Source organism: Rutidosis leptorrhynchoides, chromosome 1 (genome assembly GCF_046630445.1).
Source record: "Rutidosis leptorrhynchoides isolate AG116_Rl617_1_P2 chromosome 1, CSIRO_AGI_Rlap_v1, whole genome shotgun sequence".
NCBI lineage: Eukaryota > Viridiplantae > Streptophyta > Magnoliopsida > Asterales > Asteraceae > Rutidosis > Rutidosis leptorrhynchoides.
The window spans coordinates 476,867,469-476,885,694 of NC_092333.1; the positions used below are offsets into that span (position 1 = coordinate 476,867,469).

The 18,226-nt window shown below is 34.9% G+C and overlaps 1 protein-coding gene across 1 annotated transcript; it reads left to right on the forward strand.

The window, feature by feature from the left end:
- The first annotated feature begins 13,835 nt into the window (after positions 1 to 13,835).
- LOC139839801 (premnaspirodiene oxygenase-like) lies at positions 13,836 to 14,868 on the forward strand. The gene is made up of 2 exons (XM_071829964.1): positions 13,836 to 13,940; positions 14,254 to 14,868. Exons 1-2 carry the CDS (start codon positions 13,836 to 13,838, stop codon positions 14,866 to 14,868), a joined length of 720 nt encoding a protein of 239 aa, XP_071686065.1.
- The last annotated feature ends 3,358 nt before the right edge of the window (positions 14,869 to 18,226 follow it).

An 18,226-nucleotide genomic window follows, 5' to 3' on the forward strand; every position in this document is an offset into this window, starting at 1 on the left:
TTTAAAAATGAATGCAGTCTTTGAAAAACGTCTCATATAGAGGTCAAAACCTCGCAACAAAATCAATTAATATGGAATGTTTATAATCAATATGAATGGGACATTTCAGTTGGTATCCGAGCGTTGGTCTTAGAGAACCAGAATTTATGCATTAATGTGTCTTACCGAGTTTGTTAGGATGCATTAGTGAGTCTGGACTTCGACCGTGTTTTTCTAAAAAAAAAAAAAAAAACATTGCTTAACTTTTGTTGAAAACTATATATTGTTAACATGTAAATATTATGTGATATATTAACCTCTTAATGTGTTTGATATTGTGTGATATATGTCTACCACTAGTACAAATCCCATTGACACACCTAATAATAATGAAGAGTCGAATATAATTTGGGAAGATTCACAAATTCCCAAAGAGGAACCGGAAGAAGAGGAACCGGAAGAAGAGGAACCAAAAGAGGAGGAACCGGAAGAGGAGGAACCGGAAGAGGAGGAACCGGAAGAAGAAGAGGTTCTCGAGGAAGAAATATTGACACCTAAAGTAAATCGATTAAATAAAAGAAAATTATCAACCAACGGACCAAAGTTAAAAATGGTCAATGGTGTTTCCGTCGAGGAAGAAAAATATTGGGAAGATTACCAATTTTCCGATGAATCGGATCCTGATGAGAATTCCGATGATGTTATAGAAATTACCTCGACCCAATTTAATATAGCAAATGAAAATAATAAGGAAAAAGGTATAAAAATAGAGAAACCTGATTCCAACCCCGATGAACTTTATATGTATCGGCAACGTCCGTATTTCCTAAAATGTAACAGTAACCCGGGAACCTCTAAACCACCAGGTTTTTCTAAACCATTGTGGAAAACGACAGCTCGTATTAGGGGAGCATCATATATCCCTAGGAAATTAGCAAAACGAACCAAGTCCGAAGAAGAAGAAATGAGTGAGTCGGATTAAAGAGTTGTAATCATGTTGTGTAATATATGTAATATAGTGTGCTTGTATTTTTTTTTAATAAATGTAAAATTGCTTGTATTGTTTGTTAATTATCTTTTACGAATCTAATCCGTGTCTATTTTACAGTATAAAAACAAAATGGACGTTAAGGGTAGACAACCGAATATTTTAGAAGACCTACCAGTGGATATGATTGAGGAAATCTTGTCTAGATTAGGTCAAAATTCATCAGCACATTTAGTTATGGCGAAATTAACTTGTCAAACATTTGAAAGACTTTCCAGAAATGCCTTAGTTTATAAAAGGCTTTCCTTTGATAGGTGGGGTATATCACATTTGGGAGACTGTAAGTTACGCCGTGTTTTTTTTAAAGCGTTAAATGCGGGGAACCCAAATGCAATTTTACGCTACGGGTTAAGAACCTATTTTGACTCAACATATCCCAACATAGGATTTCATGAGTTAGAAAGAGCTTCTAACATGCAACATAAAGAAGCATGTTATACTTACGGGTTAGTGATGTTCGCTTATTACCAAAGTGAGAAAAAGAATATCGGGTTACATCTTTTAAATAAAACCTTTCCACAAGTGACGGATTCAGTAGTTGGGGTGAGAAACAAGGTTTTTAGATTATTGCGAGGCTGTTGGACATTACGAAACCCTCGTCCTTTTAACGACATTACAACATGCTGCCTAGCCAATGGTCATAACAGTTACTTTCCACAAGATCAAGGATGGGAAGTCGTCTTAGTAAAACCTGAATGCATGACTTGTTTCTTGACTTATGAATTACGTGTCTTTATTGCCTTTGCAGAACAACTTGCGTATTAATTAGAATTACCTTTATAGCTGCCGTGTAGCAAGTTATTATGTGCTATATTTCATCCTATATGTATAATAGTGGTATTGTATGTTTGTAAAATATTGTATAAAAGTTTGAACGCGAAATATTATCGTAATAAGTTTTTCATATAGAATCGTAGTAGTTGAATTGTAGAATAGCTATTAAGTATGAACTTAACGGGTAGGTACTACCCGAATTAAAACTATAAAATGCTAATATGAAGAAAAATCTTTTATAAATAAGTTCATATTATGCTACGAAATACTATTGACTACTCTTAAATTCTATATGATTAACTCAATTCTTTTGGGCTATTTTTGAAGGAAATGGCACCGGCGACTCGTCAGAATTTGAACATGAGCGAGGAAGACTTCCGTGTTTTCCTTGCAGAAACATAGCCGCAGTACAGGCTGCGATGCAAAATAATAATAACTCTGGATCTAGCAGTGGGACTAATTTCACAAGAAATCGTGTAGGATGCTCCTACAAAGAATTCACTGCCTGCAAACCTTTGGAATTTGATGGAACTGAAGGACCAATTGGATTGAAACGGTGGACCGAGAAAGTAAAATCGGTGTTTTCCATAAGTAAGTGTACTGAAGAGGACAAGGTTAAGTGCTACGCATACCTTCACAGGTACTGCGTTAACGTGGTGGAACACCTATCTTGAACAGGTAGGACAAAATGCTGCTTACGCACTACCGTGGTCGGCATTCAAGCAATTGATGAACGAGCAGTACCGTCCTAGAAACGAAGTCAACAAGCTCAAGGTAGAACTTAGAGAGTTACGAACACAAGGATTCGACATTACCACATATGAACGACGATTCACAGAGTTGTGCCTATTGTGTCCGGGAGCGTTCGAAGATGAAGAAGAGAAGATCGATGCGTTTGTAAAAGGGTTACCAGTAAGGATTCAAGAAGATGTGAGTTCACACGAGCCCGCTTCCATACAGAAGGCAAGTCGAATGGCCCATAAACTCATAAATCAGATTGAGAGGAGAATTAAAGAACAGGCGGCCGAAGAAGCCAACACGAAACAACTCAAGAGGAAGTGGGAGGAAAACGGTGACAAGAGTCACCAGTACAACAACAATAACAATTACAACCACAACCGCAACAACAATCGCAACAATAACCGCAATCCTAACAATAACTACAACAAACATCCCAACAACAACAACAACTACAACAACCGTTTCAACAACAATAACAATCCCAACAACAACCTCAATAACAACAAACAACAGAAACAACCATGCTTCAGGTGTGCAGAGTACCATCCGAATGTGTTTTGCACAACAGTTTGCACCAAGTGTAAGAGAAGTGGTCATGGAGTGGCAAAATGTGAGATTTACGGACCAAAGAACAATAAAAATAAAGAAACAAATAAGGTCGGAACAAATAATGCCGACGTAGTTTGTTATAAATGTGGAAAACCGGGCCACATTATTAGAAATTGCCCAAACCAAGGGAATACTAATGGGCAAGGCCGCGAAAGAGTTTTCAATATTAATGCAGCAGAAGCGCAGGAAGACCCGGAGCTTGTTACGGGTACGTTTCTTATTGACAATACATATGCTTATGTTTTATTTGATTCGGGTGCGGATAGAAGCTATATGAGTAGAGATTTTTGTGCTAAATTAAGTTGCCCATTGACGCCTTTGGATAGTAAATTTTTACTCGAATTAGCAAACGATAAATTAATTTCAGCAGATAATATATGTCGGAATAGAGAAATTAAACTGGGGATGAAACGTTTAAAATTGATTTAATACCAGTCGAGTTAGGGAGTTTTGATGTAATAATTGGCATTGACTGGTTAAAAAAGGTGAGAGCAGAGGTCGTTTGTTACAAAAATGCGATTCGCATTATGCGTGAAAAGGGAAAACCTTTAATGGTGTACGGAGAAAAGAACAATGCGAAATTAAATCTTATTAGTAGTTTGAAGGCGCAAAAACTAATAAGAAAAGGTTGTTACGTCATTCTAGCACACATCAAGGAAGTTAAACCTGAAGAAAAGAACATCAGTGATGTTCCCGTCGTAAAAGAATTTCCCGATGTATTTCCGAAAGAATTATCGGGATTACCCCCACATCGATCCATTGAATTTCAAATAGATCTTGTACCAGGAGCTGCACCAATAGCTCGTGCTCCATACAGACTCGCACCCAGCGAAATGAAAGAATTACAAAGTCATTTACAAGAACTTTTGGAGCGTGGTTTCATTCGACCAAGTACATCACCATGGGGAGCTCCTGTTTTGTTTGTCAAGAAGAAGGATGGTACATTTAGGTTGTGTATCGACTACCAAGAGTTGAACAAACTTACCATCAAGAACCGGTACCCACTACCGAGAATCGACGACTTATTTGATCAACTACAAGGCTCGTCGATTTATTCGAAGATTGATTTACGTTCTGGGTATCATCAAATGCGGGTGAAGGAGAATGATATTCCAAAGACTGCTTTTAGGACGCGTTATGGTCATTACGAGTTTATGGTTATGCTGTTTGGGTTGACCAACGCACCAGCTGTGTTCATGGACCTCATGAACCGAGTGTGTGGACCATACCTTGACAAGTTTGTCATTGTTTTCATCGATGACATACTTATTTACTCAAAGAATGACAAAGAGCATGAAGAACATTTGAGAAAAGTGCTAGAGTTGTTAAGGAAGGAAAAACTGTACGCTAAGTTTTCAAAGTGTGCATTTTGGTTGGAAGAAGTTCAATTTCTCGGTCACATAGTGAACAAAGAAGGTATTCAGGTGGATCCAGCAAAGATTGAAACCGTTGAAAAGTGGGAAATCCCGAAAACTCCGAAGCAGATACGCCAATTTTAGGACTGGCTGGTTACTACCGAAGGTTCATCCAAGACTTTTCCAGAATAGCAAAACCCTTGACTGCATTAACGCGTAAAGGGAAGAAATTTGAATGGAAAGATGAACAAGAAAAAGCGTTTCAATTGTTAAAGAAAAAGTTAACTACGGCACCTATATTGTCATTACCTGAAGGGAATGATGATTTTGTGATATATTGTGACGCCTCAAAGCAAGGTCTCGGTTGTGTATTAATGCAACGAACGAAAGTAAGTGCTTATGCGTCTAGACAATTGAAGATTCACGAGCAGAATTATACGACGCATGATTTGGAATTAGGCGCGGTTGTTTTTGCATTAAAGACTTGGAGGCACTATTTATATGGGGTCAAAATTATTATATATACCGACCACAAAAGTCTTCAACACATATTTAATCAGAAACAACTGAACATGAGGCAGCGCAGATGGATTGAATTGTTGAATGATTACGACTTTGAGATTCGTTACCACCCAGGGAAGGCAAATGTGGTAGCCGACGCCTTGAGCAGAAAGGACAGAGAACCTATTCGAGTAAAAGCTATGAATATAATGATTCACACTAACCTTACTACTCAAGTAAAGGAGGCGCAACAAGGAGTTTTAAAAGAGGGAAACTTAAGGGATGAAATACCCAAAGGATCAGAGAAGCATCTTAATATTCGGGAAGACAGAACCCGCTATAGGGCTGAAAGAATTTGGGTACCAAAATTTGGAGATATGAGAGAAATGGTACTTAGAGAAGCTCATAAAATCAGATACTTAATACATCCTGGAACGGGAAAGATGTACAAGAATCTTAAGAAACATTTTTGGTGGCCAGGTATGAAAGCTGATGTTGCTAAATATGTAGGAGAATGTTTGACGTGTTCTAAGGTCAAAACTGAGTATCAGAAACTATCAGGTCTACTTCAACAACCCGAAATCCTGGAATGGAAATGGGAAAATATTACCATGGATTTCATCACTAAATTGCCAAGGACTGCAAGTGGTTTTGATACTATTTGGGTAATAGTTGATCATCTTACCAAATCAGCACACTTCCTGCCAATAAGAGAAGATGACAAGATGGAGAAGTTAGCACGGCTGTATTTGAAGGAAGTCGTCTCCAGACATGGAATACCAATCTCTATTATCTCTAATAGGGATGGCAGATTTATTTCAAGATTCTGGCAGACATTACAGCAAGCATTAGGAACTCGTCTAGACATGAGTACTGCTGATGGGCAGAGCAAAAGGACGATACAAATGCTTGAAGACATGCTACGATCATGTGTTATTGATTTCGGAAACAGTTGGGATCGACACCTTCCGTTAGCAGAATTTTCCTACAACAACAGCTACCATTCAAGCATTGAGATGGCGTCGTTTGAAGCACTTTATGGTAGAAAGTGCAGGTCTCCGATTTGTTGGAGTAAAGTGGGGGATAAACAAATTACGGTTCCGGAGATAATGCAAGAAACTACCGAGAAGATTATCCAAATTCAACAACGGTTGAAAACCGCCCAAAGTCGACAAAAGAGCTACGCTGACATTAAAAGAAAAGATATAGAATTTGAAATTGGAGATATGGTCATGCTTAAAGTTGCACCTTGGAAAGGTGTTGTTCGATTTGGTAAACGGGGGAAATTAAATCCAAGGTATATTGGACCATTCAAGATTAGTGATCGTGTCGGACCAGTTGCTTACCGACTTGAATTACCACAACAACTCGCAGCTGTACATAACACTTTCCAAGTCTCAAATTTGAAGAAATGTTTTGCTAAAGAAGATCTCACTATTCCGTTAGACGAAATCCAAATCAACGAAAAACTTCAATTCGTCGAAGAACCCTTCGAAATAATGGATCGTGAGGTTAAAAGTCTTAAGCAAAACAAGATACCAATTGTTAAGGTTCGATGGAATGCTCGTAGAGGACCCGAGTTCACCTGGGAACGAGAAGATCAGATGAAGAAGAAGTACCCACACTTATTTCCAGAAGATACGTCAACACCTCCAACTGCTTAAAATTTCGGGACGAAATTTATTTAACGGGTAGGTACTGTAGTGACCCGAACTTTTCCATGTTTATATATATTAAATGAAATTGATATTTATATGATTAAGTGTTTCCAACACGTTAAGCAATCAAACTTTTTAAGACTTGATTAATTGAAATAGGTTTTATATAGACAATTGACCACCCAAGTTAACCGGTGATTCACGAACTTTAAAACTTGTAAAAACTATATGATGTCATATATATGGATATATATATATATATATATATATATATATATATATATATATATATATATATATATAGTTAACATGGTATTATAATAAGTAAACATATCATTAAGTATATTAACAATGAACTACATATGTAAAAACAAGACTACTAACTTAAGGATTTCGAAACGAGGCATATATGTAACGATTATCATTGTAATGACATTTAATTGTATATATATCATATTAAGATATATTAGTACATCATAATATCATGATAATGTAATAATTTAACATCTCATTTGATATAATAAACAATGGGTTAACAACACTTAACAGGATCGTTAACCTAAAGGCTTCAAAACAACACTTACATGTAACGACTACCGATGACTTAACGACTCAGTTAAAATGTATTTACATGTAGTGTTTTAATATGTATTCATACACTTTTGAAAGACTTCAAGACACTTATCAAAGTACTTCTACTTAACAAAAATGCTTACAATTACATCCTCATTCATTTTCATCAACAATTCTACTCGTATGCACTCGTATTCGTACTCGTACAATACCCAGATTCTAAATGTATTTACTATCGGTATATACACTCCAATTATCAGCTCTTAGTAGCCCTTGTGAGTCACCTAACACATGTGAGAACCATCATTTGGCAACTAGCATGAAATATCTCATAAAATTACAAAAATATTAGTAATCATTCATGACTTATTTACAAGTAAACAAAATTACACATCCTTTATATCTAATCCATATACCAACGACCAAAAACACCTGCAAACACTTTAATTCTTCAATTTTATTCATCTATTTGATCTCTCTCAAGTTCTATCTTCAAGTTCTAAGTGTTCTTCAAAAATTCTATAAGTTCTAGTTTCATAAAATCAAGAATACTTCCAAGTTTGCTAGCTTACTTCCAATCTTGTAAAGTGATCATCCAACCTCAAGAAATCTTTCTTATTTACAGTAAGATATCTTTCTAATACAAGGTAATACTCATATTCAAAATTTAATTCAATTTCTATAACTATAACAATCTTATTTCGAGTGGAAATATTACTTGAACTTGTTTTCGTGTCATGATTCTGCTTCAAGAACTTTCAAACCATCCAAGGATTCTTTGAAGCTAGATCTGTTTTTCTCATTTTCAGTAGGTTTATCCACAAAACCTGAGGTAGTAATGATGTTCATAACATCATTCGATTCATATATATAAAACTACCTTATTCGAAGGTTTAAACTTGAAATCACTAGAACATAGTTTAGTTAATTCTAAACTTGTTCGCAAACAAAAGTTAATCCTTCTAACTTGACTTTTAAAATCAACTAGACACATGTTCTATATCTATATGATATGCTAACTTAAATATTTAAAATCGGAATACACGAAAAACACCGAAAAATCGGATATACGCCATCGTAGTAACACCGCGGGCTGTTTTGGGTTAGTTAATTAAAAACTATGATAAACTTTGATTTAAAAGTTGTTCTTCTGAGAAAATGATTTTTCTTATGAACATGAAACTATATCCAAAAATCATGGTTAAACTCAAAGTGGAAGTATGTTTTTCAAAATGGTCATCCAGACGTCGTTCTTTCGACTGAAATGACTACCTTTACAAAAATGACTTGTAACCTGTATTTCCGACTATAAACTTATACTTTTTCTATTTAGATTCATAAACTTAAGTTCAATATGAAACCATAGCAACTTGAAACACTCAAAACGGATTTAAAACGAAGAAGTTATGGGTAAAACAAGATTGGATATTTTTGCTTGTTGTAGCTACGTGAAAATTGGTAACAAATCTATATTAATCATATCCTAGCTAACTCATATTGTATATTACATGTATTCTAATATATTATGTAATCTTGGGATACCATAGACACGTATGCAAATGTTTTGACATATCATATCGACCCATCTATATATATTATTTGGAACAACCATAGACACTCTATATGCAGTAATGTTGGAGTTAGCTATACAGGGTTGAGGTTGATTCCAAAAATATATATACTTTGAGTTGTGATCTAGCCTGAGACATGTATACACTGGGTCGTGGATTGATTCAAGATAATATATCGATTTATTTCTGTACATCTAACTATGGACAACTAGCTGTAGGTTACTAACGAGGACAGCTGACTTAATAAACTTAAAACAGTAAAACGTATTAAAAATGTTGTAAATATATTTTGAACATACTTTGATATATATGTACATATTTGTTATAGGTTCGTGAATCGATCAGTGGCCAAGTCTTACTTCCCGACGAAGTAAAAATCGGTGAAAGTGAGTTATAGTCCCACTTTTAAAATCTAATATTTTGGGATGAGAATACATGCAATTTTATAAATGTTTTACAAAATAGACACACGTAAATGAAACTACATTCTGTGGCTGGATTATTAAACCGAATATGCCCCTTTTTAGTCTGGTAATCTAAGAATTAGGGAACAGACACCCTAATTGACGCGAATCCTAAAGATAGATCTATTGGGGCCAACGAGCCCCATCCAAAGTACCGGATGCTTTAGTACTTCGAATTCATCATGTCCGAAGGGAGTCCCGGAATGATAGGGGATATTCTATATGCATCTTGTTAAGGTCGGTTATCAGGTGTTCACCATATGAATGATTTTTATCTCTATGTATGGGATGTATATTGAAATATGAAATCTTGTGGTCTATTATTACGATTTGATAAATATAGGTTAAACCTATAACCTACCAACATTTTTGTTGACGTTTAAAGCATGTTTATTCTCAGGTGATTATTAAGAGCTTCCGCTGTTGCATGCTATTATATGGACAAAATTTGGTGTCAGCATGCTTTTATAATATTGTTTAAAACTGCATTCGAGATTTATTTTGTTGTAACATATTAATATTTGTAAACCAATATGTATTGGTAGTGTGTAAGTGTGGTATTTGTTAGATTATCATTTCTGGATAATCTAAGTGGTATCTTGTTAACCTTGTCGATAAAATAAAGGTTATGGTTTGTTTTAAAAACAAATGCAGTCTTTGAAAAACGTCTTATATAGAGGTCAAAACCTCGCAACGAAATCAATTAATATGGAACGTTTATAATCAATATGAACGGGACATTTCATAACAGGTCACTGTAGTGACAAACTTATAATGGTTACTATTTTTGGTGAGTGACAGAAAAATGATCACTCAGTGACAAAAAGTGGTCACTAATATTGACCATTCATGACAAAAAAGTGGTCACGTCTATAAGCCGGACACCAAAAAAGTGGCCACTTATTTTAAAAGAGAGACCAAAACATGGTCACTAATGACAACAACAAATCGTAAATTGTGTCATAATCTGAAATATGAATTCTCAAACAATACTAAAAATGTATTTGCATCCAAATCAACTGAAACATAATTATCAACAATGAAAAAAACAAATGTAGATTTCACCTACAAAATTGAGTTGTATCTAAACAAAGACATCTCATATTCAAAATGTACCAACAAATTTGATGCTTTCTAGTGTTCCATGCTTCTAGCAAACAGCAATGACCACACCAAAAAAAAGATTTGCATACCTCCGTTTTAGCATGAACAACTCTTAACAATTTGTAATATACTATATATAAGTGTTAATGGAAAACTAGCACAACAAGTAATAGTTTAGACGGTACAACATGTTTCTTTCTTGGATACTCTTAGCTTGTTTGACTTGGCGTCAACAATGCATCTTTTAATTAAATCTCCAGACTCTAAGAATTTAGAGTATCATCTCAACAAGAATCAAACTTTTGCAATTGACATCTAACAATTGAGGACAATTCATTAGTTACAAACTGAAAACACATATTGAATTAAACACATATTGAATTAAGTACATACCAAATCATGCAAAGTAAGATTAACGTCAATCAATAATTAAATTTGTAACCTTTATTTTCAATCAACAAACTTTTGATTGGTAAAAATGCACCGATTACTAAACTAAAAAACTGACTAACAACATCAATTAACTTTAAAACCCTAACTAAATGAATAAACGGAGAAACTGAAACATAATCAGCCATTGCATATGAACAAATCACAAGGACGAAATGATGAGTCTATCTAAAAGTATCATATTCTGAATTTGAAAGGAACAAATCACCGATTATCATTAGCTTCAGTAGCGTGCGTTTAAAGGATACAACAATGGTTCTTTGAAGCCTTTTGGAACTTCAATTGACATCAATCGATTCGTAACTTATTTCGCTTTCGATAAACTTATACTTAAAATCCTTTGGTGTTTCTTCTTTTTCATGTTTGTATGTCATCATACAGTTTATGAGCATTGACATAAACATCGATTTTACAGCGACAATAAACAAACTATGATCTAGCGGTTGTGTAAGAATTTGGCGGATTGCGTGTGAAGTAACTGATTGTGGCAGTATAAATGAGATCTATGAAGAATCAGCCATTAGAGATGAAAATTAGTGAAGTGATAGTCAGAGCCGTCACAACAATTTAGAAGGCTCAAAAACGAGTCCTTACACGAAAAAGTTTTTTAAGACATCCGTATCAAGTGATTTATTCTCAAATATATATATATATATATATATATATATATATATATATATATATATATATATATATATATATATATTTGAGACTATTATTTGAGAATTTTTTTTATATATAAATAAAGTGATAATGATTGATTAGGTTTACTAAATAAGCTTAAATGGAGTAATGTGAACAATTATTTAGGATATTAGTAAGCTGACAACAATTTAGGAAACATCTCTCAAACAACTCCTAAATATGACGTCATTCTTTTCCAATACACACCTTTACATCAGTGTCACATTAGTTTTTTCTTTCAATTTTCTCTCCATCACATGACCATCACAAACCACTCAAAGCCATAACATATTTCATCCTCATCACATTGTTATTTTTATTTTTCTAAAATTATTAGTATTATTATATTGTTATTATCAATATTACTATTATTATTTTCGCTAATATTTGCTTTATTATTAATTATAGTTATAATTACAATTAATATTATTAAAAGTAAAACGTTACATTTATAAATTAGAACTAAAATGTTACATTTCATAAATTAAAACTAAAATGTTACATTTCATTTGTTAAAACTAAAACGTTATTAACTAATTAAAAATGCATAATTAAACTAAGGTGCATTAGTCTTCGTCGGAATCGTCAAACGCTTGGTATTTCCTTTGGACCTTTGATCGAGCTTTCATCACCAACTCGTATTATTTGAGAGTCAAGTTGTTTGCAGCTGGATGGGTAAGAAACGTTAAACTATCCAACATTGTACGCTTCTCGGTTTCCTGGTATACTTTCTTCATAGTCCGCCTTATAGCATTTGCGGTATCGATAACCGATTGTAGGGCTTCCTCCGACGATAAACGCGATGCCGCATCCGATGAGCCAGAACTCCTTTAGCTCTTAGAACATGCACGACTCAGTGGACGACATATAGGCTCCTCTTGGAATAGATTTTCAAACTAAGACAGATCTGAACTGAATGTTTGGTTCGTGTTATTGTCCGGCCAACCCGTCGGTTCCTCGATCATCAACTTTCTCTTGTTAGCGACCCCCTCGAATGATAAAAGATTTCAGACAATCTTTGAGAACTTTTACCGCTTCCTCGTAAATGAAGTTACGACTCATTTGTTCCTTAAATGTGCGTCGTGTATGTGATATTATATCCGAGTCGTTATTTTCACTTTTTCAGAACTTCTCAAGCTTCGTGTAATGTCCGATGAAAATCTTGACATCTTTCCCCATTTTGCTCAATTTACATGTGATTTGATCTGCTCAACGTTTTTCGACAACTTCTAAATTGTATTTTGTTCGGATCATACCCAACAATGAATCTTTTAGTTAATTAGTTCCCATTTCCATACATTCGGAAACTTCTGTCTAAATCATAGCCAAAAGTCGACTTTCTGCATTGGCACGACACTTTTGTGCATCACACTTTTTGTCTTTCCGATCGGTTTTCAACGACTTCATCGGGCTGAGTTTTGGATATTTCCTCGGGTAGGTTTCTACAACCTCTTCGATTTCATGATCATTGTCTTCGGATTCAAATGGAATTTGAGTAGAAAATCGAGTTGTTGTAACATGTAAAATAAGATATCGTATAGTTTGTTGTTGGAAATGAGGTGTGTATGAGTTGTTAATGTATTGTTATTGATATGGGTTGATATGTTGAGGTGTAAACGCGGGTAGTGACGATGAATAAGACGCGGCCCCAAACTTTATTCGGGTTCGAAGACGAGCCGGAAGATGATTGATACATTTGAGAGTCAAGTAGATATTGGAAAAATCTTGACTTTTACTTGTTTTAAGTTGAACATTTGGTTTGGTTTGATTTTTTTGGTTGATTTATAGGCATTTTGGTAGTTGAAATTGTATGGAAGTTGTGTAGTTGAAAGCGTTAAAAAGGAATGTTGGTTTGGGTTGGTTTATATAATTGTATTTAAATAAAAAATAAAAAATTTAGAAATGGCTGTTTGAAAGGCTAACGGCTAGAATGCCATTTGATTTTTTTGTGTTTGGTCCGTGATGGTTTATGTTGGTATTGCATTGCGAGTACAGACCAAGGGCAAGTCAATGCCAAGGATGCCCTCGACGTCGAGCCGCATGGCAAGCCAAGGCGAGTCCCGTTAGCAATGGTCTTAGTGATAATAATAATAGTATAGTTGGACGGTGGTAACATTTTAATCAATTTTTATCAATGATATTCCTCTTAGAATTAAGAGTATGCCACATTATACACACTCAGTATTTTCTTCACATTACTAAATCCTCACATGTCACTAATATCCATGACATACCCCTCACATCCATCGTAATTAATTAATTAATAAAAATTATCATTTTTACTGAGTATTGTACAACAAAAACACACATTCACGTGATGAAAAATGTCATTAGTTAGCGAAATGAAGGATGTTTTGCTAGTATCAATGTCAATCTTTGGGCGTTTGATTGGCCCCACCAGTACTAGTGGTCTTAGACCTTTCTCTAAAGTCTTGTTCGAAACTTATTGCATTAATATAGCTTAGAAAAACTTTTTATATTTGGGGAAAAGATTTATTTGATGAAAAACTTGAAGTTTATCAATCCTTGGTGTAGAATATTCACTGATATAATTGTCATATAAATCCCTTATTTGTGTGAGTCAATTTAGTGCACAATTTTTATTTAAAAAGGTTATTATTTTACTTTCGAATGATAGCTTTTTTTTACAAAGGTTGTTTTTCTTTTGAAGTATTACTTAGCATGCTAAAAAGCTAGAGGGAATTAATCACTTAAGTAAGTCAACATGTTGCATGCATACAGGATGTTTTTACAGCTGGAACTGACACTTCTGCATCAACAGTAGAATGGGTCATGTCTGAACTAATGAGGAACCCTGAAGTACTAAAGGGAGCACAATCTGAAGTGCGACAAATGTTTAAGGGAAAGACAATAATACAAGACATTGATTTTCAAGAACTGAAGTACTTAAAAATGGTAGTTAAGGAAACTTTTAGATTGCATCCCCCCGTTCCCTTACTGATGCCCAGAGAATGTCGCGAAAGTTGTGAGATCAACGGATACGTCATACCCATAAAAACCAAAGTCATTGTTAACGCGTGGGCATTAGGAAGGGATCCTGAATACTGGCACGATCCAGAAAGTTTTCTACCTGAAAGGTTTGAGAACACTAATATTGATTTCTCAGGTAACAATTTAGAGTATCTTCAGTTTGGGGCCGGGAGGAGGATGTGTCCAGGTAGTTTGTTCGGTTTAGCAAACGTTGAGATTACTTTATCGCATTTACTCTATCACTTCGACTGGAAAATATCTGGAGGGATAAATCCTAGAGACTTAGACATGAGTGATACTTTTGGAGTTGTCTGCAGGAAAAAAAATCATCTCTATTTGATTGCCACTCCTTATACACCACTTTGAAAAATCATGTTGTACGTTTGAAATTATTACCGTTATATTTGTTTAGTTCATGATCAGTTTTATTGGAAAAAATTAGATGGCAAAGAGCATAACACGCAACCGCTCAAATCCAACAAAATAAGAAAATCAAATTAGAAGTCCATATATGATCCTTTAATTAGTTTCTTGCAAGCATTGTAAGATCATGTTGTAACCCTCTCATTGGGTTTTTATATGTGCTTGGCACAAGTATCCACTTTGTCCATTACAATTTACTACTGTAACACTTAACTTACAAAAAAAATATTTTCTTTTCTTTTTACTAAAACAAAACTTAATATAAACGAAGGAATTTCATAAAAATGAACAAACCTTTAAAAATGATACAACACAAACATTTATCACGACAAACCTCGCGAATAGAAAATGACTAAAACCTAAAAAAGAAAAGTCTGAACACCTATCTAATGACGAGTCAAACCAAACAAACCAAACTAAACTACCCAAAATAGATACTGTGAATACAAAGAAACCCTAAAAGCCAACCAAACCTAAACAACACAAGCCACCCAGGCATCCTAACAAAACGAACAAAATTAAACAAAAAACCTAAAACAAATTAACATGAACACAATAAAACACGAAACGAACATTATCAAAACTCACAGACTCTCACGTACGAGACAAATAGGAATAAAATTCAACCCGAGATACCAAGGAATTTTACGAGGAACGCACAATTTTGCCTTCCACAAACAATGAACCAAACAACGATTCAAAGAAACGTTGCGCCTTATCACCTGAAGAAACCTCATTCTCAAACCCAAAACCAAAATCTTCATTACGAAGGAAAAAGTAACATCGCCACCTACCCCCTTTTGGAATTTTTCTTTGAAATTCTAAACCATGGCGCCCTTCTTTAGATTAACACACTGTCACATCAATGCCACTACAGTGTTTTTTTCTCATTTCCTTCCTATCGATGAACCATCACATACCACTCCCAATCATCACACTCTTCCTCAACAACTAAAAATTAATTAATTAATTATTAATTAAACCAAAGTACAAATCTAAAATTGAAATGTGCAAGTAATTAAAACCATTTCTTCTGTGATGAATTATGCTAGAAGGAGAAGAAATGGTTGGTGAAATGAAATAGGCGATTGATTAACGTGATGCTGCAACTGGGTGCTTCAAATTAGCAGTCTAAAGACACTCCCGTTAGGAGTGCTCTTAGTGGTACCTAAACCCGCTTTTTTTTAATTAGAAACCAAACCCGAATTTGTCTTCGTTTCTTTATTCCTATGTACACTCTTCTAGGCCTTCAAAAACATGGCTTCACATGATTTTCCAAAACAAGGACACTCTTAGAAGTTTAGGAACGTTCTACCAGTTTGCGCACAATGGCCAGCTCCTAAAATAACCGAGATAGTAGGAAGATCCAAACCAACCACACCATTACTCGATCCTGAGAAGAGACCAACAGGTTATCACTCTCGACCTGCTTATCCTTCGACCCAACATCAACCCAAACTTTCTCATCAGGCGGCCCAAAATCAGCCCTATCTTGCTCATCGATCGCCCCAACAATAATAACCTTCGACATAGCAAAAACAGAAATCCCAATATAATCTAATGGACGTGTAACCTTTTTAACACCCCGCCAAATTTCCATCTGACGGCGCGTTAATCCAGGTCCCACAGTTAACAGTTACGCCCTCTATATGAGACGTTTAAAGCAATCGCATTCAATTTTTATTAAAAATTGACTTTCAAAAATATAAGTCAATAATCACAAAATAGAAACACTGTTGTGATCGTAACCACAAGCCAACAGTATTTAAACAATTATAAAAGTTTTAAATGCGAAAGTAAATAATGTTCATTAAATCAACTGCTGACTCCACGGCCAGACATGCAGCAAACACAGCGGAAGTCTACCTCTTAAGGACCTGAGAATAAAAACACACAAAAACAGGTTAACAAATAATGTTGGTGAATCTACAGGTTTAAAGTTAAGTAACAGTATCTGAAAAACAGTGATCAGAAAAATAGTTTAGTTTCCTTGACCACGATTTTACAAGTACAACACCAAGTTGCAAAACGTTTGCATAATATATGAGCACCTGAATACTAGCAATGACCCGAGTATAGAAACCACTATACCCGCCTTTACCTCCTAAGATGTTATACACTTGTTCGAGTGTATCTAATGTTCAAAATAAATGCACCACAGTTAATATTGCAGGGTGAGGTTGTGAATCTAACGGATCCATCCATCTAAATTGTGCTTACACCGATGGTATTAAAAGTATTCAAGCTAGAGGCTTTTTGAACAAACTCAGTATGCATATATAGTACTCGTGTCAATACAAAAGCGTTTGAAAATGTAAGTATAACAGCGTGTATTCTCATATCTGAAAACATGTAAAAAGTGGGACTGTAGACTCACCTTTGAATAAGCTTGGAGGACAGACAAAACTTGTACGGTTTACAGCTGAGTAATGCAACCTAAGTATACGTATTTAGGTTGGTCAATATATGTATCTTAAACAAGTGTGGTTTCATATTATAAGTTGTCTTATTGCTCGACTCGACGCGTTTCAAAGTAAAAGTCAACTATATCATGCAAGTTAAAACAAAAGTCAACCGAAGTCAAACTGAAAGTCAAACTTGGTCAAAGTAGTCAACTAAAGTCAACATCAGTAGGTTGATGTCAAATGTTGGTCAACATATCAAACCTAAGTCAAACAATACGTTTCAGGCCATGAATGATCATTTTCACAATTTCAGTTTATCGTTGTGCACAAAGTTCATGAACACGTAGCATACTTAGCACATTATCTCATAGTAAAAAATTCACGTAAACATGCAAAACTTCAGATCATAAATATACTTAAAATTGATTCCAAAAAGTCCGGCCAGGGTCTCATACGATAATTAAAAGTCAGGAATCAGAAGGGGTACATTTGGGGTTTGCCAGGTCAGTTTCTGACCGCGCACTGATTTCGTTTTGGCTATAACCGGAGTTAGGAACATGAAATTGATACAAGACCAGTGACCATAGTTCAAGGACAAGTCAAACTAACACATATCAAAAATCGAGCAATTTTTGTTTAGCCAATTTGTACAGTTTATTCGTGCAAGTTGAATATTCAGTTTTCAGCTCAAATCAGAATTTACATAAAGTATGGCTCTATTGTGCCCAATGCATAAGGTTTCAGAGATTGACATAAACTAATAATAAGTCACATATCATGTTAAAATTCATATTCCAAAATCTTACATGCTCATTCAATAAACACAATCCACAGAGTATAAAACAGAGAGCAATTTACAGATTCGATTCTAGTTTAGCTAGTCACATTCGCACGCA

Coding starts and splice junctions, on each gene's coding strand:
- LOC139839801 (XM_071829964.1), top strand. CDS start 13,836: ATGTCATTAGTTAGCGAAATGAAGGATGTTTTGCTAGTATCAATGTCA. Junction 13,941..14,253: donor GTCTTAGACCTTTCTCTAAA/GTCTTGTTCGAA, acceptor GCATGCATACAG/GATGTTTTTACAGCTGGAAC.